The sequence below is a fragment of the Tachyglossus aculeatus genome, chromosome 25, assembly GCF_015852505.1.
Source record: "Tachyglossus aculeatus isolate mTacAcu1 chromosome 25, mTacAcu1.pri, whole genome shotgun sequence".
NCBI lineage: Eukaryota > Metazoa > Chordata > Mammalia > Monotremata > Tachyglossidae > Tachyglossus > Tachyglossus aculeatus.
In genome coordinates this window covers 1,601,736-1,628,497 of record NC_052090.1, presented here as the reverse complement: position 1 = coordinate 1,628,497, position 26,762 = coordinate 1,601,736, and the positions used below count along the sequence as shown (strand labels likewise).

The following is a 26,762-nucleotide window of genomic DNA, read 5'->3' as shown; positions in this document are numbered from 1 at the left end:
GGAGATCAGCGAAGGGATAGGGGAGTGAGCGAGTTGAGTTGAATAGAGAGGGTGGTTTTGAGAGCAACTATTTGGTCATCAAGAGTGGGTATGGAGGCCAAGTGGGCCGTGATGACTCGAGAAAGTTGGATGGGGTCCAGAGATCTTAGGTCTCTGGGGGAGAATAGCACAGATTTATGCGGAGGATGAGTGTGGGAGAGGAGGCAAGTGAGAAGGTTGTGGTCAGAGAGAGGGATTTCAGAGTTGGTGAGGGTAATAATAATGATGTCATTAAGCGCTTACTATGTGCAAAGCACTCTTCTAAGCGCTGAGGAGGTTACAGCGTGATCAGGTTGTCCCACGGGCTCACAGTCTTAATCCCCATTTTACAGATGAGGTAACTGAGGCACAGAGAAGATAAGTGACTTGCCCAAAGTCACACAGCTGACAATTGGCGGAGAAGGGATTTGAAACCATGACCTCTAACTCCCAAGCCTGGGCTTTTTCTACTGAGCCACGCTGCTTCTCAGAGTTTTTTTTATAATCTCAGGGTAGTATATATATATAATTTCAGGGTAGAGATTATGTAGTGGTTAAAGATGATGAAATCGAGTGTGCATCCAATTTGGTGAGTGGGGGAAGTGGGTGGAGCAGGAGGTTGGCGGAGTTGAGGAGTGATAGAAGGCGGGCAGCAGAGGGGTCATCAGGAACATCTATGTGGATATTGAAGTCCTAAAGGATCAAAGTGGGTATGGAGAAAGAGAGAAGGAATGTGAGAAAGGCATCAAAATGGTTAAAGAAGTTGGAGGTGGGACCTGGGGGGTGGTAGATGACAGCTACTAGAATCTGGAGGGGATGGTAGAGGTGGATGATAAGGGCTTCAAAAGAAAGGAAAGAAAGGGGAGGGGGAGGTGGGATGGCATAAAAGTGGCATTGGGGTGCAAGAAGCAGCGTGGCTCAGTGGAAAGAGCATGGGCTTTGCAGTCAGAGGTCATGGGTTCAAAATCTGGCTCCTCCAGTTGTCAGCTGTGTGACTTTGGGCAAGTCACTTAACTTCTCTGGGCCTCAGTTACCTCATCTGGAAAATGGGGATTAAGGCTGTGAGCCCCCCGTGGGACAACCTGATCACTTTGTAACCTCCCCAGGGCTTCGAACAGTGCTTTGCACATAGAAAGCGCTTAATAAATGTCATCATTATTATTATTCAGAAGGAAGCCAACACCTTCTTCTTTCCCAGTGAGTCTGGGAGAGTGGGAGAGGAAGAGGCTGAGATGAGAGGCTTACTGAGACAGGAGCAGGTCAAAGAGGCATGGGAGCTTCCCCATGATGGATTGGGGGTCCCACAGGCCACACTTGGCAGCAGTTATGGAGAGGGGAGACAAGGGGAGGGGAGGAGTTGGGTGGCAGAGGGGTTAGGGAAGATGAGGTGGAAAGAGAGGACTGGGGTGGGCAGACATGAAGGGGTGGGGGTCATGGGGAGGTTGGCGAGTTAAATGTCAGCAATTAGAACGATTCCAACTTAATAAATGACAGCAGTAACAACATAATCTGGTGGTACCCAGAAGAGATGGTTGAATTGTCTTTGGGCCATTCAGTGTGAAAAGGCCCGTGACTAGGGGAGAGTAGACATTAAGAGATAGCTGGCATTCATTTCAAGGAAACAAGGAGGAGCAGTGTGGCATAGGTGAAAAGAGTGTGGTCCTGGGTATCAAAGGACCCAGACTCTTATCCCATCACTGCCAGTTCATTCATTCAGTCGTATTTATTGAGCACTTACTGTATGCGGAGCACTATACTAAGTGCTTGGGAAGTACAAGTTGGCAACATATAGAGACGGTCCCTACCCAACAGCGGGCTCACAGTCTAGAAGCTAATTAAGGTTGCCAGTTGCCTGCTCTGAGACCTTGAGCAAGTCACCTAACTTCTTTGTGCCTCCATTTCCCCATCTATAAAATGGAGAGTCAATGCCTGTTCTTCCTCCAACTAGACTGCAAACCCTATTTGGGACAGGGACCAGGCCCTGATTCAGTTATGTCTTCCCCTGCGCTTAGACGGTGCTTGACTCGTGGTAAGCACTTAACAGACACCATGGTAATAGTAGTCATGGTGGTTGCTCAGTCACTGAAGTTGGTAGCATTTATTAGGGAGCATGCCGGCTTTCTGAACAACCCCGTTTAGAAGTGCACTGTTCACCCTAAACAGTGGAAGAGTGGGTCTAGATGAGAGGCCCTGAAAATTGCCTGAGGCTCCCAAACCAGGCTCTGCTGAGAGTTACAACTGATAGACTTTAACTTTTATATACAATGACCTGTGGAAAACCCCCAAATCAAATGACTGCCTTTATACAGTTGGAAAGGATTGATCTTTCCACCCTCGTGAACCCCTGTCTGGGAAGGAGCAGTCTGCATTCCTAGTCCGTGTGGCTTCCTCCCAGGGCAGTGCAGAGTGGAACTACAATTGGCTGCTAAATGGCTCCCTGCGTGCCAACCGCCAGCCTATAGACATGACCCCAAACCCACTGGGTGCCTTCCGGGGCCCTGCTCTGTACCTGACTCCAAGTAGACTGACTTGGAGGTGTGACTTCTCTTCCACTCCTTCTCTACAAAAATTCACACTTGGATTTGCTCCCTTTTTCCATCCCTCCCTCGGCTCCACAGCACTCGTGACCCTAGCCGACATTTATTCATTTATATTAACATCTGCCTTCCCCTTCAGACTGTAAACTCAATGTGGGCAGGAAACGTGTCTGACTCTGTTATACTGTACCCTCCCAAGCATGTAGTACAGTACTTTGTGTACATTAAGTGCTCAATAAATACTGGTTGATTGACTTTCTGTGAGCTTCCAGCAGCCTGCTCTTCTCCCTGCACAGAAGTTCACTCAGGTTCTGAATGAATAAGATGAGCAGATTGATTTGAGGGTTCACAAAAGCGTTTGCCAGCCTGCACGCTTTGCTGCAGGCCTATCTCCCGCCAACACCTGCTGTCGGCATACAACAATTTACTTGGACTAAGAGCCCTCTTTGCCAGTCTGAATTTGCTGCCTGAATTTCTCAAGCAGCAAAATTAACTTAATTTTTTCCAGAGCTCTGGCCTGTCAAATGTTTTTTGTGAGGTCAGTTACCACAGTAGGGAGGACTTGATGGTTTTTGCTGCCCTTTCTCTTTGTGCTGCTGTGCCTGAAGCCATTGTCAGCCAGTCAGTCAATCGTATTTACTGAGCGCTTACCGTGTGCAAAGCACTTGGGAGAATACAGAGTAACAATAAACACATTCCTGACTACAACAAGTGTACAGTCTTAGAGGGGAAAGTCTAGAAGCCTTGTGGAGACTCAGGTAGGAATCAGGAGTCTGGTCAGAGGAATTGTAGTATTCCATCATCAGTGGTATTTATTGAGCACTTACTGTGCACTGTGCACTGTACTAAGTGCTTGGGAGAGTACAGTGCAACAGAGTCAGTAGACAAGATCCACAATAAGCGCTCAATAAATGTGATTGAATAAATGAATTTTCCCTTCCCACAGCGAGCTTACAGTCTAGGCAGAAATGGATAGGAAGTATCTATAGAAAAAAAACCTAGTAGATAAAAAAGAAGATAGAAAACAGAGCCAGTTTTACTTTCTGAGACTGCAAAACAAAAGTGTGGCAGGAAAGGGGAATCAAACATGTCAACTTGCTGTGAATCTAGAGGGTCGTCATGGTGTGTCGGAGGCTCCCTGTTTGGCTGTGAGAACTGAATTCGTTATGGAAGGCACGTTCATCTTCTAGAGCAGTGTTGGCAGCCCCATCGATGAACGTATTCAGTATCAATTGGCAGGACAGGATTACTACTACTGAGGTCTTTGGCATGCAGTCATCTCATCAGTATTGAAACAATGCTCCCACAGTGACACAGCTCTGCTGGAGAGGACTTGTGAGAAGAAATATATCCGTAGAGAGAACACAATGGGAGCAGAACACCTGTTAAAGACAGTGAACACAGCATCAAAAAAGTGACACAGTAATAGACTGCTGGGAGACCACAGCAGTGGGCAGAGCAGCCTGGTGGGCAGCAATCACGGGAGGGGCTGCTCTCCTCTAGAAAAGGTTCGGCAAAGTCCTGTCCCCAAAAGGTGGGCTTGAAAACAGACAAGCCAGATCTTGGACAAACCCATTAATGCAGCAAAGATTGGGTGATAAGTTCAGAGAGGGCAACAGAATGTGTTATATTCAGTCATTCAGTCAGTCGACTTTATTGAGCATTTACTATGTGCAGAGCACCATACTAAAAGCTTGGGAGAGTACAGTATAACCATAAATAGACATTTTCCCTGCCCACAATGAGTGTAAAAATCTAGAGGTCTAGAGCTTATAGCCTACAGTTGTACTGTTCTGGTCTTTTCATCTATACTCAAAAAGCTAGATAGGGTCTTATAGCCAATAATTTCATCTTCAAAAACCGAGACACATAAATATGGAGGTTGTACTCGCAACGTGCCGTGGGGCCAACAGAACGTTTTACTCATTTCATTCATTCATTCATTCATACATTCATTCACTTGCATTTATTGAGCACTTACTGTGTGCAGAGCACTGTACTAAGCACTTGGGAAGTACAAGTTGGCAACATATAGAGACGTTCCCTACCCAACAATGGGCTCACAGTCTAGAAGGGGGAGACAGACAACAAAACAAAGCATATTAACAAAATAAAATAAATAGAATAAATATGTACAAATAAAATAGAGTAATAAATACATACAAACATATATACATATATACAGGTGCTGTGGGGAGGGGAAGGAGGTAAGGCGGGGGGGATGGAGAAGGGGAGAGGAAGGAGGGGACTCAGTCTGGGAAGGCCTCCATTTCCCCTCTGTGATGGGCAGGATCACTCTGGTCATATTTTCTGAGGTTTGCAAGGCCATACCTGACTCTGGGAATCAGATGAGGCTCTTCATTCATTCAATTGTATTTATTGAGGGATTACTGTGTGCAGAGCACTGTACTAAGTGCTTGGGAGAGTACAATAATAACAGACACATTTCCTGCCCACAACGAGTGTAAAGTCTAGAGGGACTTTTTGATCTCTCCCTCCTTTTCTTGTTCTCTGTCTCTCTCCTTTTTTTGCTCTGTCCCTCAAGTTCCATGCTGATGAGTTGGCATATTTTGTTTTGTTAGACATTATTCAGAAAAAAAATCCTTCAAGATGATGACAAAAAGGGGCTACTGATTAATTGGCTCCTACTTTAAAATACTAGGCCGCCCCGCGGAATGGGCGGTGCCATTTTGGATCATAGTTCAAACCCTTCACCTTGGGATTGGTAGACTTGGTAGGACCCCTAGATAAATCCGTAAGCCAGCCACATGCCTCTTAAGCAAATTGCACCCCCATCATGGACCCAGGAAGTGGAACTACGGTGAACAAGTGCCTTGAGGGGTGGACTTGCATGCAGCTCAGCTTCCTCTCTCCTCTCCAGCCCTCCTGCTGTGCTTGGACAGCTCATTGTGGGTAGGGAATGTGTTTGTTGTTGTAGTGTGCTCTCCCAGGCGCTTAGTACAGCACTTTGCACACAGTAAACATTCAGCAAATGCAATTTAATTAGGAGCAGGGCAAACAGAGTGCTGAACAAATCTTTGCAATACAGACTTAACATCCTTTTTCTTACCCTTCTGGCTGCATTACTGCTACACAGCAGACCTGCGTTTGAAGGGCTGGGGCGGGAATGGGGTGCATTAAAAAGCAAACTAAAAAAAGTGTGACAGAAAAGATGGCTTGAGAACAACTCTTGGGTACAGTGTTTGTTGCCTGCCATAATCACAGTCAATTTGTCAGTGCCTCCAACCACAATAAAAAGGGTTTTGATGTTAGAGCAGCTGTTCTTTTTGATTCTTGCCGTGACCAGAATTGCTTCTCCTGTTTGCTTAATGGAACTACTTTGCACCTTTGTATCTTTTATGCTTTTGGGTTTTTGTTGTTTCCTCTTTCCTTAACAACTTGTTCCCTGTTGGGTTCCAAGCAAGTTTGGCTACCTTCTATTTAAAAGAGAGAGGAAGCCCAAACCAGTCGTCTATATATGTGTGTGTGTGTGTATATATATATATATATATATGCTTTATGGTATTTGTTAAGGGCTTACTGTATGTCAAGCCCTGGCCTAAGTGCTGAATATCTCGTATCTCATAAATCACATCAGTCAGTCATATTTATTGAGTGCTTATTCTGTGCAGAGCTGCTTATTATGTGCAGAGCACTGTACTAAACACTGGGGAGAGTAGAGTACAACAGAATTAGCAGGCATGTTCCCTGCCCATAACAAGTTTACAGTCCAGAGGGGGAGACAAACATTACTATGAATAAATAAGTAATTTATTATATATAATTTAAAGATATGTGGTATTTGGGATGAGGAAAGTGTCCAAATGTCACAGATTGAAGTGCATCAACAACACGGAAGGGAGAGTGAGCTGGGGAAAAGAGGGCTTAATTGGGGAAGGCCCCTTAGAGGAGATGTGACCTGTGGTAGGAGATTAGTGAGATGAGGTCGGGTGGGGCGAGTTGATCGAGTGCTTGTAAAGTCAAGCGTAAGGAGTTTCTCTTTGTTGTGGAAGTGGTTGGGCAGCCATTGGAGATTCTTATGGAGTGGGGAGGCTTGAATGGAAAGTTTTTGTTGATAAATGATTTGTGTAGCAGAGCGAAGCATGGATTGGAGTGGTGACAGTCAAGAGGTCAGCTAGGAGGCAGATCCAATAGTCAAGGCAGGATAGAATAAGTGTTTGGATCAACATGGTAGCAGTTTGGATGGAGAGGAAAGGGCAGATTTTCACAGTGTTGTGAGGGTAGAACCGACATTATATGATGAAAGATTGAATATGTGGGTGGAACGTGGCTTGTGAGGCCGAGAGGATAGTGGTTGTGGGTTAGTGGTACGAGACCGATGGAGGGAGAGAGGAGCAAAGTAGTTCAGTGGAAAGGGTGGTGGTGAGTGTGTTGATTCAGGTGTCAGGAGGAGGTAGTTTGGGCATGGAGACCAAATAGGTGTAGGATGATTGTAGAATACTGGTCTATGGTGAGGGGAAAGGCAGGAGGAAGACAGGGTTTGGGTGGGAAGATAAGAAGCTCAGTTTTGGGCATGCTTAATTTGAGGTGATGTAGACATTCAGTGGATATGTCTTGAAGGCAGAAGGAAATGTGAGATTGTAGAGAGGTCAGGGATGGAGACGTAGGTTGGAGAATCATCTGCATAGTGATGGTAATTGAAGCCATGGGAGTGAATGAGTTCTCCAAGGGAGTGGGTATAGAAGGAGAATAGAAAGGGACCTAGAACTGAGCCTTGATGGTCCCTTCCTGTCAGAGGCTGAGAGGCAGAGGAGGAGCCAGTGGAAGAGACTGAGAAGGAGCAGTCAGAGAGATAGGAGAAGAACTAAGACAGGACAGCATCAGTGAATCTAAGGTTGGATAATGTTTCAAGGAGAAGGGTGTGGTATAATAATAAAGGGGTTCACATCCAAATGCATAGGTGATGCAGAGGATAGGATGGGTAGAGGAAATGAGAACTTAAAGGTTTTTCAAGGAGATGTGATTTTAAGAGGATTTCAAAGGTAGGGAGAGTGGTGGACTGTCAGTTATGAAGGAGGAAGGAGTTCCCTGTCAGAGGGAAGGAGTTGGCAGTGGAATAGATGGGGTCGAGGTACAGAGAGTAGATTGGGGTTAGAGGAGCAGAGTGTGTGAATTGGGTCGCACTTAGATCAGCGAGGAGAGGTAGAAGGAGGCAAGCCGATCGAGTGCCTTAAAGCCAATGGTAAGGGGTTTCTGTTTGATGCAGTGGTGGATGAGTGACTATTGGAGGTCTTTTTGGAGTGGGGAGATATGGACTGATTGCTTTTTTCATAAAAGTGATCTGGGTAGCAGAGTGCAGTTTGGACCAGAGAGGGGAGAGACAGGAGGCAGGGAGGTGAGTGAGGAAGCTGAAGATGATTTAGCAGAGTTGCTACCACTTTAGAAGATAGGAATAAAACTATTAATCACCTTAAGAAATTACAAAATGCTCCTGCCAAAGTGGGTTGCAATCCAATAAGGACAAATGTTCCAAGGGACAGAAAAAAGCGCTTCCAAAATGGGCAAATGACTTCTTATGCGTAAGCACATCCATACGTCATGCCACTGCCCAGATTGTCTTTGTCCAGAAACGCTTTGGGCATGTTACTCCCCTCCTCAGAAATCTCCAGTGGCTACCAATCAACCTGCGCATCAGGCAGAAACTCCTGGGCTTCAAGGCTGTCCATCACCTTGCCCCCTCCTACCTCACCTCCCTTCTCTCCTTCTACAGCCCAGCCCGCACCCTCTGCTCCTCTGCCGCTAATCTCCTCACCGTGCCTCGTTCTCGCCTGTCCCGCCGTCGACCCCCGGATCACGTCATCCCCCTGGCCTGGAATGCCCTCATCCGCCAAGCTAGCTCTCTTCCTCCCTTCAAGGCCCTACTGAGAGCTCACCTCCTCCAGGAGGCCTTCCCAGACTGAGCCCCCTCCTTCATCTCCCCCTCGTCCCCCTCTCCATCCCCACAGTCTTACCTCCTTCCCTTCCCGACAGCACCTGTATATATGTATATATGTTTGTACATATTTATTACTCTATTTTACTTGTACATATCTATTCTATTTATTTTATTTTGTTAATATGTTTGGTTTTGTTCTCTGTCTCCCCCTTCCAGACTGTGAGCCCACTGTTGGGTAGGGACTGTCTCTATATGTTGCCAACTTGTACTTCCCAAGTGCTTAGTACAGTGCTCTGCACACAGTAAGTGCTCAATAAATGATTGATTGATTGATAAGCACATCAGAAAATGAATAGGGGTCATAGTCAACCACAAGCTGAAGATGGAATTTAAACCTAGCTATGTTATATTTAAAAGCCACCGTATTATTGGACTATTAGGAACGTGATGAAATTCAACTGCATTTTAAAAATGATGTAATTTTCAACTTCCATCCTATTGATATATACGCTTCCGTGGAGAGAGAGAGAGAGAGAGATTTGTGGATGTTATGGTCAGCAGGAAGCAGTCAGTTTTTCCTAAATGCCTGCTTTCACTACTTATTTTGGGTCGAATGATGTTGGAGAATAAGGCACTGACCCTCCCTTAGTGCACATGTGTATGGATGGTCGTAATCTGCTGTTAGAAGAAATCTTTGTATATAGGCGTTGGCTATCAGCTATGTATTTAACTTTTCCTCAATGTTGAATCTAGTAAAAGGTAACCCCTGAACTGACTGTAATATGTGTTCAAATTTAGGCCACAAAACTACAAGCAAAATTAACCATTAAAGTAAAGTTGTGTGGCCTAAATTTGAACACATATTACAGTTAATTAACAAATTAATACACATTGCATACTAAATTAAACAAAGAAAAAATGAGCTTAAATTCATGTGGTAATTTTGCTGTTTTCAAACCAGAATTTTCTTTGCAGAATCCTCAGTGAGATTTTCATTGTGTCGCTTGGATTTTCTATGCCAAGATTAAAATAATTCTTTGTATTATGGCACCAATGAAATATTTGCATCTAGCACAGTTTGACTCGAGTTTTTTTTTAATTTAGTTTTGGAAGCTATGATGTTACCTGTTTATTGTTGCCATCATTTTAGCTGTTTGTCAATCACTTGGGTGTCTGAAGTGTACAAACTGGATTGCATTTTTTTTAACTCTAATTTCAGGACAAAATCAATTATCCCAAAAGTTGATAGTTATTTTAAATGGATTTCAGAAATGCCTAACATATGTGATATCACCATGAAATTATTCTTCCTTTTATGGTATATTGACACTAAGCTGTCCTCTGCTGGGGCAACTAAGTAAGCACAGCATGGTCGATGAGTTGGTGGTAAAATTATATAAATGAAGGGGACAAACTGTAAGGATATTAATCACTGTTGAACATTCAGCACTCCAGTTGGTGACATCCTTTATTCAGTTGCCCAAACAGCATGTCATGCATAAACTATATGTGAGTTATTGGTTGCGGAGGAAGAGGCACAGAGGTATTGTGTTACCTGGCCACAGATCAAACCCATAACCCTGGCTGTCCACTTGCCTTTGAGGCATCAGGTGACGATGCCTTTGACAGAGTATTAAATGTACTTGTCCTATGAATATTTACCATAATGTTTCAGTTGTAATGTTAGACATTGAATGTGGAGAATTTGATTCCAAAGGTTACCCATTGCTGTCTGCATCAAGCAGAAACTCCTGACAGTTGGCTTTTAGGCATTCAGTCTGCTCTCCTTGCCCTTCCACATCCCAGCTCACTCGCTTTGCTCAGTTCAAGTCAATACACATACACTGTGCCTCTTTCTCATCTTTCTCGCCAATGACCTCCTTTCTCCCACCCTCCCCTCTGTCTGGCATTTCCTCTGCCTGCACATCTGTCAGACCACTGTTTTCGCCAACTTTTGGTTTTTTTAATGGTATTTGACAAGAGCTTTCTGTGTGCCCGGCACTGTCCTAAGCACTGGCGTAAATACAAGGTGAGCAGGTTGGACACGGTCCTACGTCCCACATGAGGATCGTGGTCTTAAAACCCACTTTCCAGATGAGGCACAGGGAAGGTAAGTGACTTGCCCAGAGCCACACAGCATACAAGTGGAGGATCAGGGATTTGAACCCAGGTCCTGAGTCCCGGGCCTGTGCTCTGTCCGGTAGTATTCACTGCTTCTCCAGAGCCCTTTCAAATCACATCTCCTCCAAGAGGCCTTCCTTGACTAAATCTCATCTCCTTACTCTACCCTCCCACTCCACCCTGTAGCGCACTTATATTCATATCTTTAAACTCTGTTGCTTTCCCCTACCTGTAATTTATTCTTGTGTCTGTCTCCCCTACTGGATTGTAAGATCCCTGAAGGCAGGGATTGAGTCTATTCACTCTATTGTACTCTCCCAAGTACTCAGTACATTGGTCTGCATGCAGTAGGTGCTTAATAAACACTATTGCTTTATTTACTAGCTCAGGTAGTTAAGTGATTAGCTATTTTTTCTTTTAAAAGCCAACAGTTGGGTAAGTTATCTCTAAACTTCTCCTCAACTATCTCCTTGACTCCGCTCTCTCATTCACCCCTCATATCCGAGCCGTCACCAAAACCTGCTGGTCTCAGCTCCGCAACATTGCCAAGATCCGCCCTTTCCTCTCCATCCAAACTGCAACCCTGCTTGTTCAAGCTCTCATCCTGTCCCGTCTGGACTACTGCACCAGCCTTCTTTCTGATCTCCCATCCTCGTGTCTCTCCCACTTCAATCCATACTTCATGCTGCTGCCCGGATTGTCTTTGTCCAGAAACGCTCTGGGCATGTTACTCCACTCCTCAAAAATCTCCAGTGGCTACCAATCAATCTGCGCATCAGGCAGAAACTCCTCACCCTTGGCTTCAAGGCTCTCCATCCCCTCGCCCCCTCCTACCTCACCTCCCTTCTCTCCTTCTGCAGCCCACCCCGCACCCTCTGCCCCTCTGTCGCTAATCTCCTCACCGTACCTCGTTCTCTCCTGTCCCGCTGTCGACCCCCGGCCCACGTCATCCCCCGGGCCTGGAATGCCCTCCCTCTGCCCATCCGCCAAGCTAGCTCTCTTCCTCCCTTCAAGACCCTACTGAGAGCTCACTTCCTCCAGGAGGCCTTCCCAGACTGAGCCCCTTCCTTCCTCTCCCCCTCGTCCCCCTCTCCATCCCCCTCATCTTACCTCCTTCCTTTCCCCACAGCAACTGTATATATGTATATATGTTTGTACATATTATTACTGTGTTTATTTATTTTACTTGTACATATCTATTCTATTTATTTTATTTTGTTATTATGTTTGGTTTTGTTCTCTGTCTCCCCCTTTTAGACTGTGAGCCCACTGTTGGGTAGGGACTGTCTCTATGTTTTGCCAACTTGTACTTCCCAAGCGCTTAGTACAGTGCTCTGCACACAGTAAGCGCTCAATAAATACAATTGATTGATTAAACTCTGCCAAACAATTGGGGAAATCTAGCCATTTGGATGAGTTGATATGCTCATATGTTGATGTCATTAGGAACTCAGTGAAGGTGATTCAAAGACCAGCAAACCGAAGTTAGAGAAGAATAAAAGCATAAATGCAATTGTTTTTATTCTTTGACTAATCAGTGTTCTGTCTCGTTCATAGGAACTGCAGTTCTGAATGGAGGTGGCTTGTAGACAGAGCTAGAATTGGCAGTCGCTGGGCCTGGCTTCAAGCCCAAATTTCAGAGCTAGAATGTAAAATTCAACAACTAACTGGCATTCACAGGCAGATTCGTGCTAACAAGGTACTATCTAGGTGTTCCAAGAGGGGATTTCTGAAATTATCGACCCATGGGAACAGTCTTTCTATGAGAGATTTGGGGTCCCTGCAAAATAATACAAAGAGCAGTAAAAGTAAATGCAACAAAACAGGATGTGAATGTCAAAAAAACCCCCTTATAAAATTGCTGAATTAAGTATATTATGTGAGTAAATATAAATTATGTTTGGTCTTCACATTTCTGTAAAAACTTGGGACCCTATTTACTAGCTTTTATGAAGTTTCATTTTGGAATTTTTACAAAATGCTATATTTCTTTGTTTTCAATGTGCACAAAGAATCAAAGACATTATTAGCTTGATGGTCACTTAATTTTGCAAAATGTAAATTAAAAAAAACTGGTAGAGGTCGATGCCTTGATTGTTCCTTCCTGTGATATGCCTATTTCTCTGTTTCCTTGCATTGGGTAGGGGGCAAGGGAGACAAAAAAAAAAGTGGGAAAGAGTGAATGTGTGTGTGTATGTGTGTGTGTGAGAGAGAGAGAGAGTATGTGTGTGTGTTTATGTGTGCATGCATGTAAGCCGAGGAAAGGAAAAGTAGAGCTGGGATCCAAAAAAACAGTATTTTACAAAATTTGCTGGGTTTCCAGATATTGAAATCAACATGTTTTTCTTACAGAACTCACTTTTCATTTTAATAGCATCTCACATCATTATAAAATTTAATTAGATAATGCAGGGTTCCTGGAAGGCAAAATTCAATCATTTCATTAGTTCTTTGGGATGAAATGTGGCAGTTATTTCTCATTTCACAACGATTAGGACAAAATGAAAAGGAATGATGCTTATAATTAAGACCACATGGGCTGTAATGTAGTCAGTCTATCAATAAATGGTATTTATTGAGTGCTTCCTGGGTGGAGAGCACTTTACTAAGTGCTTGGGAAAGTAAAATATAGTAGAGGTGATAGATGTGATCCTTGCCCACAAGGAGTTTACAGTCTGCAGGGGGAGACAGTAATTACTTGAGTTGAGAGTTTAATAATAAACTACAGCCAGGCACAATAGTTTTAATCTCATTGCAAAAATTCCGGTGCTTCTTCGAGACTGATTTAAACAAGGATAAAGTTATGTAACCTAATGGAAACTTCAGTAGCCCAGTTTTCATGAAAGGCTTGTCCTGGAGTTGAAAGGGAGGGAATGACTGATTTAAGAGCAGAAAGAGTTGCATTCTTGAAGGCTCCCTTTTTCTTTCCTCCCCACTCCCCAGCTTCACATAAGGCGACCACTCCCTAGGGATAATTCTGCCAATGATGGACCCTCAGTAAGAAATAATACACTTTATCATCGATTCCAGGTGTCAAGCAGAAATGGTCTCCTTTCTCCAAGTAGGAGATAGATTCCATCTCGAATCAAAATTTTTTATTCGGGTGAAAATTTGGTGTTGCCAGATTTGTTATCCAGTAGACTAGGGAGATGGGAGATGCCTATTAGATGCTTCTAGACTGTAAGCTCCTTGTGGGAAGGGAAGGTGTCTACCAACTCTGTTGTACTCTCCCAGGTGCTCAGTTCAGTGCTCTGTACACAGTGAGCCCTCAAGAATAATTATGTTAAGCACTTGTGATGTGCCAAGCACTGTACCTAAGCACTAGGCAAGTCACTTCACTTCTCTGTGCCTCAGTTACCTCATCTGTGAAATAGGGATTAATATTGTGAGCCCAATTTGGGACATGGAGTGAGACCAACCCGATTAGCTTGTCTCTACCCCAGCACTTAGTAACAGTGCTTGACACTTAGTAAGTGCTTAACAAATACCACAGAAAGAATGTCATATACAGGCAGTCTCCCATCAGAAACGGCTAATGAGCTGTAGCCCTGAGACTTCAGGATGGAGAACCCGTGTAGAGGAATTGCTTATTCATTCATTCATTCAATTGTATTTATTGAGCGCTTACTGTGTGCAGAGCACTGTACTAAGCGCTTGGGAAGTACAAGTTGGCAACATATAGAGACGATCCCTACCCAACAACAGGCTCACAGTCTGGAAGGCTTGGGCAGCGGCACCTGTGCTATCTCATCGTTCAGTGCTTGTACGGTCTACATCTATGTTAGCCACAGAAGCATAACTGGGACTCAGACCAGTGCACTGCTCTTTCCACTAGACCAACTGCAGAGTTGCACATCAAAACTGCTAGCCAGGTCAGGCAGTGGGCTTGATAAAGCATGAGACCAGAGAACGATCAACTTGTGAACTCAAAAAAGAAAACCTTTCAGGGGTTGTTGTTTTCTTTTGAAGCTAGCATGTGAGGTAAACTTTAGCACTCAACAGAAATTCGTCTTGAATTTATTCGGTGAAACCATCATCTGAGTAGTCTACCTATGATGGCTCCTGGAAGGAATGCAGCTTGACCCTCTTGCTATCCTCAAAAATGTATGTGAGTTTGTGTGATGTATTATATATGTTCAAATAGATACATAATTATGGTATTTGTAAAGTACTTTAGGGTGTTCCAAGAAGGGAACTAAGAGCTTGGATAGATACAGGATAACTAGGTCCAAGTAGGAGGAAGAACAGGTGTTGAATCCCCATTTTGCAGATGAAAGAGCTGAGGCACGGAGAAGTTAAAGGACTTGCCCAAGATCACACAGAGACAAGAGGTAGAACCGGGATTAGAACCCAGGGCCTCTGACTCCCAAGCCTGTGGTCTTTCCATTAGGCCACACTGCTTCATAAGTTTACATCATACATAGATTTAAAAAAGGTGTATATGGATAAGAAGCAATGAGGCCCAGTGGAAAGACCATGGGCCCGGGAGTCAGAGGATCTGGGGTCTAATCCCAGCTCCACCACTTGTCTACTACTATGTGACCTCGGGCAAGTCACTTCACTTTTCTGGGCCTCAGTTACCTCATCTGTAAAATGAGGATTAAGACTGTGAGCCCCATGGAGGACACGGACTCTGCCTTACTTTATTAGGTTGAATCTACTCCAGTGCTTAGTACAGTGCTTAATAGATACCATTAAAAAAAATTCCAGATATAAACTGGAAGTTTCTGAGGGATAAAGTAAGCATGATTCAAAGTTTACTGTGGCTTTAAAAATGACATAGAAGAGTTAATTGGTTCTTTGCTGTTGTCTAGGGAATGGTGATCCTAGAGGAATGCAAACTTCCAAAACACAATTCGATGAAGCAGATACAATTGACAGACCAAGCCGCTTTGTTGAGCCCAATGAGGAATTCTCAAATTCCAATGGAGCGACCTGAATCTTTGCTGGAACAAGATTTTGAATTGTCACCAAGCAGCCCAACTTTACTTCTGCAAAACATAGAAAGACAGGTAAAGACAGAGCCTTGTGCCAAATGGAACAAAGTGATTTTTTTAACCAATTTGAAATGGTCCTTAACTTCTTGATTAATTTCATTTATCTCTAAGTTTTTAGACTGTGAGCCCACTGTTGGGTAGGGACTGTCTCTATGTGTTGCCAATTTGTACTTCCCAAGCGCTTAGTACAGTGCTCTGCACATAGTAAGCGCTCAATAAATACGATTGATGATAACTAAATCAACTTCATTCTCTATTCTTGTGTAGGTCTTGATTATCCTCTATAGGGAATGTGTCTATCAACTCTGTTGTTTTATACTCCCCCGACAGCTTAGTACAATGCTCTGCATACAGTAAGTGCTCAATAAATACCATCAATAGAGAGAGAATAATGCCTCTTAATGAGCATAAGATCTGGGAGGGTCATGAAACCAATCAGTTAATTAATGACCTTTATTGAGTGCTCAACATCAGTACAAAAGGGGATGTTTTTGCACAGATAGTCCTCAACTTAGAACTAACTGCTCTGCATTTACCCGTCTCAGTTTTATAACACTAACTTTCTTTACAGCACTAGCTTTAAAAGCTTGCCTGGCAGTAGAGGGGCATGTGAGAGCCATGGGAAGCACTTTCACAAAGCTGTGATTATTGGTGGGGTGGGGGTGAGGGATTTATAAGCTACAACTCCCGTTGTATTTTCCCAAGCACTCCATACAGTGCGCTGAACACAGTAAGTGCTCAGTGAATACCATTGATGGATTGATGGGGGTGGGCAAGGAGGGTTACTTGACTGTCTGGCAGAATCACTAGGGATTGTTGACACATCTGCTTTACTGAAATAAAAGTTGGCTACCCTATCAGGAAGTCTCACTGATGAAGTATTAGTGCATTAAGGTACTACATCACTCCTCTATAGTGGGCTGGGTGTGTACTTAATTCTGGGTAGTTTGGGTTAAAATAAAGTATGCAACCTTCTATCAGGAACCAATCCCCCATTATCCCATTGGTCCTATGAGAACATGGGTTACAACTTACAAAGTGCAGTTCAACTTCAAGATACAGTTTCCCAGAACCAACTGTCATGAGTCCAAGTAATGCCTTTAACTATTTTGCTGTGTGTGTACTGAGGTAGGGTATTGGCCACACCCATATTTATTGGTGGATAATTTTTCTAAAATGACATTCTGCAAGTCTCCCTACTCTTCAAAATCCCCCAAGGATTGCTCATTCCTCTCCAAACCCCTTAAAGCCAGTGGTTGGGAGTTTCTGTTTATTGCACAGAAAATCCCTCATCCCTCCAACTTATCTTATCCAACTCTCCTTCCAATCCAACACAGCTAACGCTTTTCACTGCTCTCAAGCCAACCTGTTTCGATGTACCTTGTTCTTATCTCTCCCCAAGTCAACCCTTTGCTTCACACCCTCCTTCCTATTTGGAACTCTCTCCCCACTTCATATCTGACAGATAGGCACTCTCCTCACCTTCAAAGCTCTTCTGATATTGATCTGTAATCTTCCCACCTTATATCTTCAATTCTGTTTCAGGACTTCCAAGCCACCTAAGCACTTAAACAGTCACATTTTCCATAACATGTTAGTATATATCTTTATACCGCTGCCTATATGTTTTCCACACATCTCCCTGGGTATCCCCAGTAGTTTCCCTTTCTTTTCCACACCAAGAGGAGTCTCCTCATCGTTGGCTTTAGGGCACTCAGTTAGTTGTCTCCCTCCGACTTGTCCTCACCCACCTCTTTTAACAACTCAGCTCAGTCCTCCAGTACTCACGGGCCTGGGTTCTGATTCCGGCTCCCTCAACTCACCTGCTGTATGACCTCGGGCATGACACTTAACTTCTCTGTACCTCAGTTTCCAAATCTGTAAAATACTTATTCTCCCTCCCCCTTAGATTGTGGGCCCCCAATGAGACCCGGACTGTGTCCCATCTGCCCATATTGCATCAACCTCCCTAGTCTTCCCAGTCAACCAACCAATCAATCAGTGGCATTTTGAGCACTTACTGTGTGCAGAGCACTGTACTAAGCACTTGATAGGTCCTCCTCCCCAGCTCCTGCTGATCTTTGGTAGCAACCGGCATAGATTCCTTCTCCTCTACCTGGCAAAACTGTTTCTCCACCCATATTGTCACCCATGCCCATCACCCTCACCAGTGTTCCAGACATTTTACTCCCTCTTCAGGCCTCCTGTCCCCCCACTTCCCTCATCCCTTGCCCCCATGACCTGGCCACCTACTTTATTAAGAAAATTGACACCATCAGATGTGAGCTCCCTAAAATCACCCCAGCCCTTTCTCAGTCCCTCTGGCTTCCGGCCCTGCCTTCAACTCTCCCATCCTTCCCAGCACTATCTCTAGAGGAGATCTCCTGCCTCCTCTCAAAAGCCACACCCTCCACCTGTGCATCCGACCCAATTCCTTTGCACCTTATCAAAACTCTTGCCCCCTCCCTTCTTCCCTCCCTATTAGCCATCTTTAACCGTTTGCTCTCCAAAAGCTTCTTCCCCACTGCTTTCAAACATGCCCATGTCTCCCCTATCCTAGAAAAACCCTCTCTTGACCCAATGGCTCTCTCCAGTTATCAGCCTATCTCCCTCCTACCATTCCTCTCCAAATTCCTTGAGTGAGTTGCCTACACCCACTGTCTCAAATTCCTCTCCTCCAATTCTCTCCTTGACACCCCCCCCCCCCCACCAAATCTGGCCTCTTTCCCCTTCATTCCATGGAAACCACCCTCTCAAAGGTCACCAGTGATCTCCTTCATGCTAAATCCAATGGCTTCTACTCCATCCTAATCCTCCTTGACCTCTCAGCTGCTTTCGACACTGTGGACTACCCTTTTCTCCAGGAAATGTTATCCAACCTTGGCTTCACTGACTCTGTCCTCTCCTGGTTCTCCTCTTATCTATCTGGTTGTTCATTCTCAGTCTCCTTCGCAGGCTCCTCCTCTGCCTCCCAACCCTTAACTCAGGAGGGTCCCTCAAGGGTTCAGTTCTGTGTTCCCTTCTATTCTCCATCTACACCCACTCCCTTGGAGAACTCATCTGCTCCCATGGCTTCAACTACCACCTCTATGCAGATGATACCCAAATGTACATCTCCTCCCCAGATCTCTCTCCCTCTCTACAGCCTCGCATTTCTTCCTGCCTTCAAGACATCCCTACTTGGATGTCTTCCCATCACCTCAAGCTTAACATGTCCAAAACAGAACTCCTTATCTTTCCACCCAAAGCCTGACTTCCCCCTGACTTTCCCATCACTGTAGACAGCACTACCATCCTTCCTGTCTCACAGGCCCATAACCTTGGCATTATCCTTGATTCCTCTCTCTCATTCAACCCATACATTCAATCCATCACTAAATGCTGACGGTCCCACCTTCACAGCATCACTAAAATCTGCCCTTTCCTCTCCACTCAAACTGATAGCACATTAATACAACCACTCATCCTATCCTGCCTGGATTACTGCATCAGCTCCTTGCTGACCTCCCAGCCTCCTGTCTCTCCCGACTCCAGTCTATACTTCACTCTGCTGCCCAGATCATTTTTCTATAAAAAACATTCCGGACCTGTCACCCCGCTCCTCAGAAAACTTCAGTGGTTACCAAGCCACCTCCTCATCAAACACTGCTTTAAAGCAGTCCACCACCTTGCTCCTCCTGACCTCACCTCACTTCGCTCCTTCTACAACCCAGCTCACACACTTTGCTCCTCTAGTTCTAACCTTCTCTCTGTGCCTTGATCTTGATCTCGCCTATCTCACCTACAGCCCCTAGCCCATATCCTGTCTCTGGCCTGGAGTGCCCTTCCTCCTCAAATCCGACAGACAATTACTCTCCCAGTGCCACACACTTCAAAGCCATATTGAAGGCACATCTCCTCCAAGAAGCCTTCCCAGACGAAGCCCCCCCTTTCCTCATCTCCCACTCCCTTCTGTGTCACCCTGCTCCCTTTGCTCACTTTACTCTTCCCCCTTCCTAGCCCCACAGCACTTATAATAACAATAATAATAATAATAATGGTATTTGTTAGGCACTTACATTGTGCCAGGCACTGTACTAAGAGCTGGGGTGGATACAAGCAAATCGGGTTGGACAACACAGTCCCCGTCCCACATGGGGCTCTGTCTCAATCCCCATTTTACAGATGAGGTAACTGAGTCACAGGGAAGTTAAGTGACTTGCCCAAGGTCACACAACAGATAGTGGCAGAGCTGGGACTCAAACACATGACCTTCTGATTCGTAGGTCCGTACTCTAGCCACTACGCCACGCTGCTTCTCTACTTCTTCACTTATGTACATAGCTGTAATTTATTTATTTGTATTGATGTCTGTTTCCCCTCCTCTAGACTGTAAGCTCGATGTGGGCAGGGAATGTGCCCGTTTATTGTTGTATCATACTCTCTCAAGCGCATAGTACAGTGCTCTGCACACAGTAAGGGCTCAATAAATATGATTGAAAGAATGAATGCCAGCCTGTCCTCACCCTCCCCATTCCTCCTCCCCTTCTCGACCTCCCTTCCTGTGGAGCTGTGCCTCAGGCCAGCAGCTGCAAATTACTGGGGATTCCTAGGGGGATCAGGTCTGAGCAGGGGCCAGGCAGGGACCCAGGGGGACTGGCTGCAGAGTCTTTGGAACTGAGAACCAGGGGATTGAGATTGTGGAAAGATAGAATATAGCAAGCTAGCTGTGTCCAACAGAGTCCCCTCCCTGCCTCTTCAAGCAAAGAGGCAGGGCCCAGGGCTCAGTCATCCAGCCACCAGAGGAGGAAATGTAGGTAGCATTTTGCCGGCCTCCTGCTACCATCAGCAGAGGTGCAAGGTTTGAGTGGAGCCCTGTGTGATGCACTGGTTTACAGAACATAGTACTGGGGAGGTGATAGGAGCTGGGCAGACTGAGGTGAAGTGGTTGAGATTGGAGTACGTGGAATTAGGAAAGTCCCTAGGAATAGCAGAGGGGAAAGGGGAAAGAGGGAGAGTTGGCCCGGCGGAATCTACAACATAGTTTTGACTTATCTGCAGGGCCCCATCTTCCAATTAGGGGACTGGTTCTGAAATGGAACCTAGTAATCCACACAGAGGTCTACTGGGAGATGGTGCAGGGGAGGGAAAAGAGGGGGAAGGTGATGCCTGTACATCACTGAACTGTATTTTTGGTTTAGTATTTGAAGGATTTAAAAAAAATTGTAGTTGTAATTCATCATAATCATCTTGGAAAGAACTGCTAATCAATTAATGGTATTTATTGAGTGCTTTCCCCTCTCAGGGTGGCACCTGGAGAGTTTCCAGTACTCTACCAGTCTTGGCTCTGGGAGGGAGAGTCAAGCAGAGGCATACCCATTCCCTTCCTAGCTTGGGCAGTGGCTAGCAAGTGGAAGGCAATTTGCTACACATCAAAACTCAGCTGTACTAGGCGATATGGGAGAGAGTTGAGAGCAGAGACTCAAGCTGACAGCACGGAAGAAGGCAATGGCAAACCCCTTCAGTATTTTTTACAAAGAAAACTCTATGGGTACACTACCAGAAGGATTGCAGATGAAGAGCGGGGTGTTCTGGGAGAGATGTGTTCATCACGTCGCTATGGGTCGGAAAAGAATCGACCGCCTGAGATAAGACAATTGAGTGCTCACTGTGGGCAGAGTGCTGCACTAACTACTGGAGAGAGTACAATACAGTAGACTTGGTTGTCAGGTTCCACGGCTTAATTCTCAACAATTTCCAGGATTCTTATTTAACTCTTCACTTTTTTTTTTTCTCCTGGGAATCTTCAGTACCTGGTCTCAGAGTAGGTGGCAGAGATGGTTTGCCACTATAAAGGACATGGCTTTTGTGGGATTGGCGTGGGCCGAATGCCGCACCCCAAGTGGTGCGGATAAGTGGTCTTGGCCATCTATCACGCGTGCAACTGCAGCCCTCTATTGGCCAATCTTGGTGGCCGGAGTTTGCCGTCCCGTGGAGGAGACCAGTAGAGTCCAAACGTGCAATAGGTAGGAGACGAGAATGTACTCAAATGCTCAGAAGCACAAATAATCAATTGATTAAGCATATAACCAATAAACAAACAGATATGGCCAGGAGTCCTATGGTAGCCAGTCTTGTCTTGCCTTGTCTTACGCTGTCGAGTCGTTTCCGCCCCACAGTGGCTCCATGGACGCATCTCTCCCAGAACGCCCCACCTCCCTCTGCAGTCGTTCTGGATGTATATCCGTAGAGTTTTCTTGGAAAAATACAGAAGCAGCTTACCATTGCCTCCTTCCCTGCAGTAATCCTGAGTCTCTGCTTCCGACTCTCTCATTCATTCATTCATTCGATCGTATTTATTGAGCGCTTACTGTGTGCGGAGCACCGTACTAAGCACTTGGGAAATACAAGTTGGCAACATATAGAGACGGTCGCTACCCAACAACGGGCTCACAGTCTAGAAGCCTCTCCCGTGCATCTGCTGCCCAGCACACATAAGTGATAAAGAGAGGTGGCCTGACCCAAGTGTGTAGGTGTCAGGGAAGCATTGTCTTGACTATAGGGGAGATTTAAGCTCGGGAGACCAGAAATTAAGTGGGAACTGCCTCCCGGAGGAGATGTAATTTCAGAAAGGTCTTGAAGATGAGGAGAGCAGTAGTCTGTCAGAGGGAGTCTCAGGCACGGGAGAAGGTTTGAGCAAGAGGTCAGGGGAGGGAAGATGAGAGCAGGACCCAATGAGTAAGTTACTTGGAAAACAGAATGGTAGAACAGGGAATGTAAGCTGCACGCAGACCGGGGAAGGCTAATTCAGCAGGGTCTCTACTGCCAGCGGGAATTTGGGAAATAGAAACATGCCAATGCTCCCCCCACCCCATTTTTAAAAAGCCCTCTTTCAACACGATGGTCCCCCTAAATAGTAGTAATAAGAGTAGTAATAGTATTTATTAAGCACTTACTGTACACTGTGTACTGCTCTAAGTGCTAGGAAAGAGTCCACAGGTGGGAATTGCCACTGTGCTATCTCCTGCTCCCATTCCTTTTCAAATTCCTAGAATGGGTTGTAGATACCCACTGCCCTAATTTCCTCCCTACGAACTTTCAACTCCTACAGTGTCTGCAGTCTGGCTTTTGACCCCTTCACTCCACCTAAAACACTCTCTCCAAGGTCATTAATGACTTCCTTATAGGCAAATCCAAAGGGCTATAATCAATCAATTGTATTTATTGAGCGCTTCATGCATGCAGAGAACTGTAAATCCATCATGATCCCCCTTGATCTCTCTGCCACTTCAGACACCAGGGAGCACTCCTCCCTCCTCAAAACATTTATGGGGTTCAGTTCTGCTGACACAAAACTAGCCTAGTTATTATTAATAATAATAATAATAATAATAATAATGGCATTTGTCAGCTGTGTGACTTTGGGCAAGTCACAACTTCTCTGTGCCTCAGTGACCTCATCTGTAAAAAAAATGGGGATTAAGATTGTGAGCTCCCCGTGGGACAACCTGATCACCTTGTAACCTCCCCAGTGCTTAGAATAGTGTTAAGTGCTTAGTAAATGCCATCATTATTATTATTATTTGTTAATAATAATAATTAACAAATCATTGTGATACAAGGCGCAATACAAGGGCGATACAAGGTAATCAGGCTGTCCCACATGGGGCTAACAATCCTAATCCCCATTGTGCAGATCAGGTAACTGAAGCACAGAGGAGTTAAGTGACTTGCCCAAAGTCACACAGCAGACAAGTGGCAGAGCTGGGATTAGAACCCATGACCTCTGACTCCTAAACCCGTGTTCTTTCCACTGAGTCACGCTGCTTCTCTTATCTCCTCCTATCTCTCTGACTGCTCCATCTTAGTTTTGTTCACTGCTTTCTCCACTTCATCTCAGATTTTTACTGTGGATGGTCCCCAAAGGCTCAGTCCTGGGTCCTCTACTATTCTCATTTTAAACTGTAGACCGCTCCTGGAGAAGCAGCGTGGCTTACTTGACAGAGCAGAGGCACAGGAATCAGAAGACCTGTAGGTCAGCCACTTCTCTGCTATGTGACCTTGGGCAAGTCACTTAACTACTCCGTACTTCACTTACCTATGTGTAAAATGGGGATTTAGACTGTGTCCCCATGTGGGACAGGGATTCTGTCCAACCTTAGGACAGTGCTTGACATATAGTAAGCATTTAACAAATACCATCATTATTATTTCAGTAATATTATTATAGTGCCTGACACACAGTAAGAGCTTTAACAAATACCATTAAAAAAACTGCTTCCCAACTCTATTGTACTTTCCCAAGCGTTTAGTGCAGTGCTGTGCACACGGTAAGTGCTCAGTAAATGCCATTCATTGATTTACACTCACTCTCTTGGGGAGCTTATCCATGCATGTGGCTTCAGCTACCACCTCTACTGCAGATGACTCCCAAATCTTTCCCTCTAACCCTGACCTCTCATCTGATCTACAATCTCACATCTCCTCCTCCTCCTTCCGAAACATCTTCACTTGGATGTCTTCTCAAACTCAACATGTCTACAACAGAACTTCTCCTCTTTCCCCCGAAACTGTCTCCTCTCCTTAACTTTCCCACCTCAGCTGACCATCCCTTGTTCCAAAAGCATACAACCTTGTTATCATCCTCGACTCTTCAGCATAGTTACAACCTCTGGTTTTACCGTCAATCAATCAATGGTTATTTACTAAGCTCTCACTGTGTGCAGACCATTGTATTAAGTAGTTGGGAGAATACACCGTAACACAGTTGGTCTGGCCTCCCAGCCTCCAGCCCATAGAACACATGCTGCATGGATCATCTTTCGCCATATCGCTCATCCCCTATCTCTCCTCTCCTCCAAACTCTCCACTGGCTTCCTGTGTCTCTCCAAGGCAAACCAAAACTCCTCACAATCAGCCTCTGGGCTCTCCCACTTCTGGCCCCACCTGACCTAGCCGCTATTCCCCAAATCACTGTCTTTGTTCCTCCCCAACCAATCTTCCAGCTGTACTTCATGCTTCACTTTCCCATCTCCATTCCCTTTGCTTTCCCTGTTCACTAGTCTGGGAACTCCATCCTTCCCCACATCTTCAGACCACAGCTTTCTGCACATTCAGATCCCACCTTCTGCAACAAACCTTCCTCAGTGAATTTTCCGGCATCTCAGATATATTATCCTTTCAGCTAACCAGAGCACCAGTCTGTTTATATAGCCTCAGAACACACACACACACACACACACACACACACACGCACCCTCAATTATTTAATATATTCCATTATTTATTTTGCCCACTGTAGTTTTTATTGTATTTTTTTAAGAGCTTATTATGTGCCAGGCACTGTACTAAGCACTGGGATAGATACAAGAAAATCAGCTTGGACACAGTCCGTGTCCCACAAAAGGCTCAGAGTCAATCTCCATTTTGCAGATGAAGTAATTGAGGTACAGAGAAGTTAAGTGACTTTCCCAAGGCCACACAGCAGACAAGTGGTGGAGCTGGGGTTAGAAACCAGATCCTTCTGATTCCCAGGCCCATGTTTTATCCATTAGGTCTCTTTCTAAGCACCTAGTTCAACATAGTTGAGTGTACCACACCGAGTGGGTGTTCCATAAATACAGCTGCTACTGCTACTGCTACTTCAGGACTGGTTCACATCATCCAGGGAGGGAATCATTTCCTGGCCTTATGAACTGACAACAGTCATAGCTTAATAGCTCAAATCCAGTTGTTTTTTTCTTACAGAGTGCTCAGTTGACTGAAATCATCAGTAGTCTGATTGCTCCGTTCAGCCAGTCACCGACGTCTTCTCCACTTTCCTCCAAATCCTATAGACACAAACACCTGACCAATGGCATCTCTTGTAGGCAAGTAACAATGTCGTATGATTTAATTTTAAGTTTGTGCCTTCACTTGCTTGCCTGATCTTCAGTATATGCCCTCCAGGAAATAACTGCTTTTACCTTGCCCGGTACAACCGTGTAAATTAGATAGCAACAGCAGGGAAATAGTCTGTTGGAAAGTGGGCAGGGTGCATAAAGAGATCGACAGCCCAGCCATTTGAATCCAGTTCTGAAGAGGCATTAACAAGAGAAACTTAAGCTCGGTATTTGTAAAATCTGCCTAGTTTGGCGCTTCCAAATGTCATGAGGTCTAGTGTAGGATGGAGCCTACCAGCCTGAGCTTCTGTCCCGAGTCTTCAGCCATGAGAACCTGTGTGAAGGGATCGATTCTAGTACTAGCAGTTTTGCAAAGAACACGCCTGGTTCTCTGTCTTCCTCACCAGTTCTATTCATGCTGAGGCCCAGAGGGCAGCAAGCAAGTAGGCAGGCAATAATGGTAATTATGGTATTTGTTAAGCGCTTACTATGCACCAACCACAATTCGAGCGTTGGAGTAGATACAAGCTAATCAGGTTGAGCACAGTCCCTGTCCCACATGGGGCTCACATTCTCAATCTCCATTTTACAGATGAGGTAACAGAGGCACAGAGAAGTGAGGTGACTTGCCCAAGGTCACTCAGCAAACAGGAGGTGAAGCTGGGACCAAAATCCATGACCTTTGACTCCCAAGCTCTACTGTTGCCACTAGGCCTTGCTATTTCTGAGTAACCCAGTGCGTAGTCGCCTCAGTAGCCTCTGCAGCCATGGTTGTCCACCATCAACCAGCTATTCTTCAGGGTTCTTGCTGGGCTGGTTCCCCTCCTGTAATGCCCCAAGTGGTTCTCTAGGTCAGAAACCGTCATCCCTGAGTGCCGATCCCAGCAGGCAGACCAACACTAGGATGTAGGCCTCCCAAGAGCTTAGTACACTGCTCTGTACACAGTAAGCGCTCAGTACATACCACTGATCATCTATCACTTCCCAAAGCAACACCCTTTCCACTAAACTGACCGCAGGCTTATTTTATTCTTTCTGAAAGTATGGAAGCAGGATTATCTGGGCTTGGTCCGGGACTAGGGCAGTTGTGATGTGAGCAGATGTCAGGTGGGGACCAGAGTCCCTGGAGGATTGCCGTGAACCTATTGTTCATATGAGCCCATTTGTGAGGGTGGGAGGCTGGGGGCGGGGTGGGAAAGGGCTATTTCTGTGTGGGTGCCCCAGTATGAGGTGTGCTTGTGTGTGAGAAAGCACATTCTTGTGTGTGACTGTATCTGTGCATGTTTCTAAATGTGTATGTGGAGGGGGAGATTGGTATATGACAGACTGTGAG

General features: G+C 45.3%; 1 protein-coding gene and 1 non-coding gene across 5 annotated transcripts in view; both read left to right on the top strand.

Annotated features, from left to right (window-relative positions):
• KANSL1L (KAT8 regulatory NSL complex subunit 1 like) overlaps positions 1 to 26,762 on the top strand; it is a 99,931-nt gene that overhangs the window by 14,836 nt on the left and 58,333 nt on the right. For all 4 annotated transcript variants that reach the window (XR_005456235.1, XR_005456234.1, XM_038766420.1 and 1 more), the window contains exons 3-5: positions 12,130 to 12,271; positions 15,387 to 15,584; positions 25,296 to 25,417. Coding sequence is in view for 2 of the 4 variants with exons in the window: in XM_038766420.1 (XP_038622348.1) it covers positions 12,130 to 12,271; positions 15,387 to 15,584; positions 25,296 to 25,417 (462 nt within the window). In the remaining 2 variants the exon portion in view is untranslated. The remainder of the gene's footprint in view (positions 1 to 12,129; positions 12,272 to 15,386; positions 15,585 to 25,295; positions 25,418 to 26,762) is intronic.
• On the top strand, positions 20,844 to 20,981 carry LOC119945584. Its single transcript, XR_005456249.1, has one exon. It is a non-coding gene; the product is annotated as a small nucleolar RNA SNORA7 (small nucleolar RNA).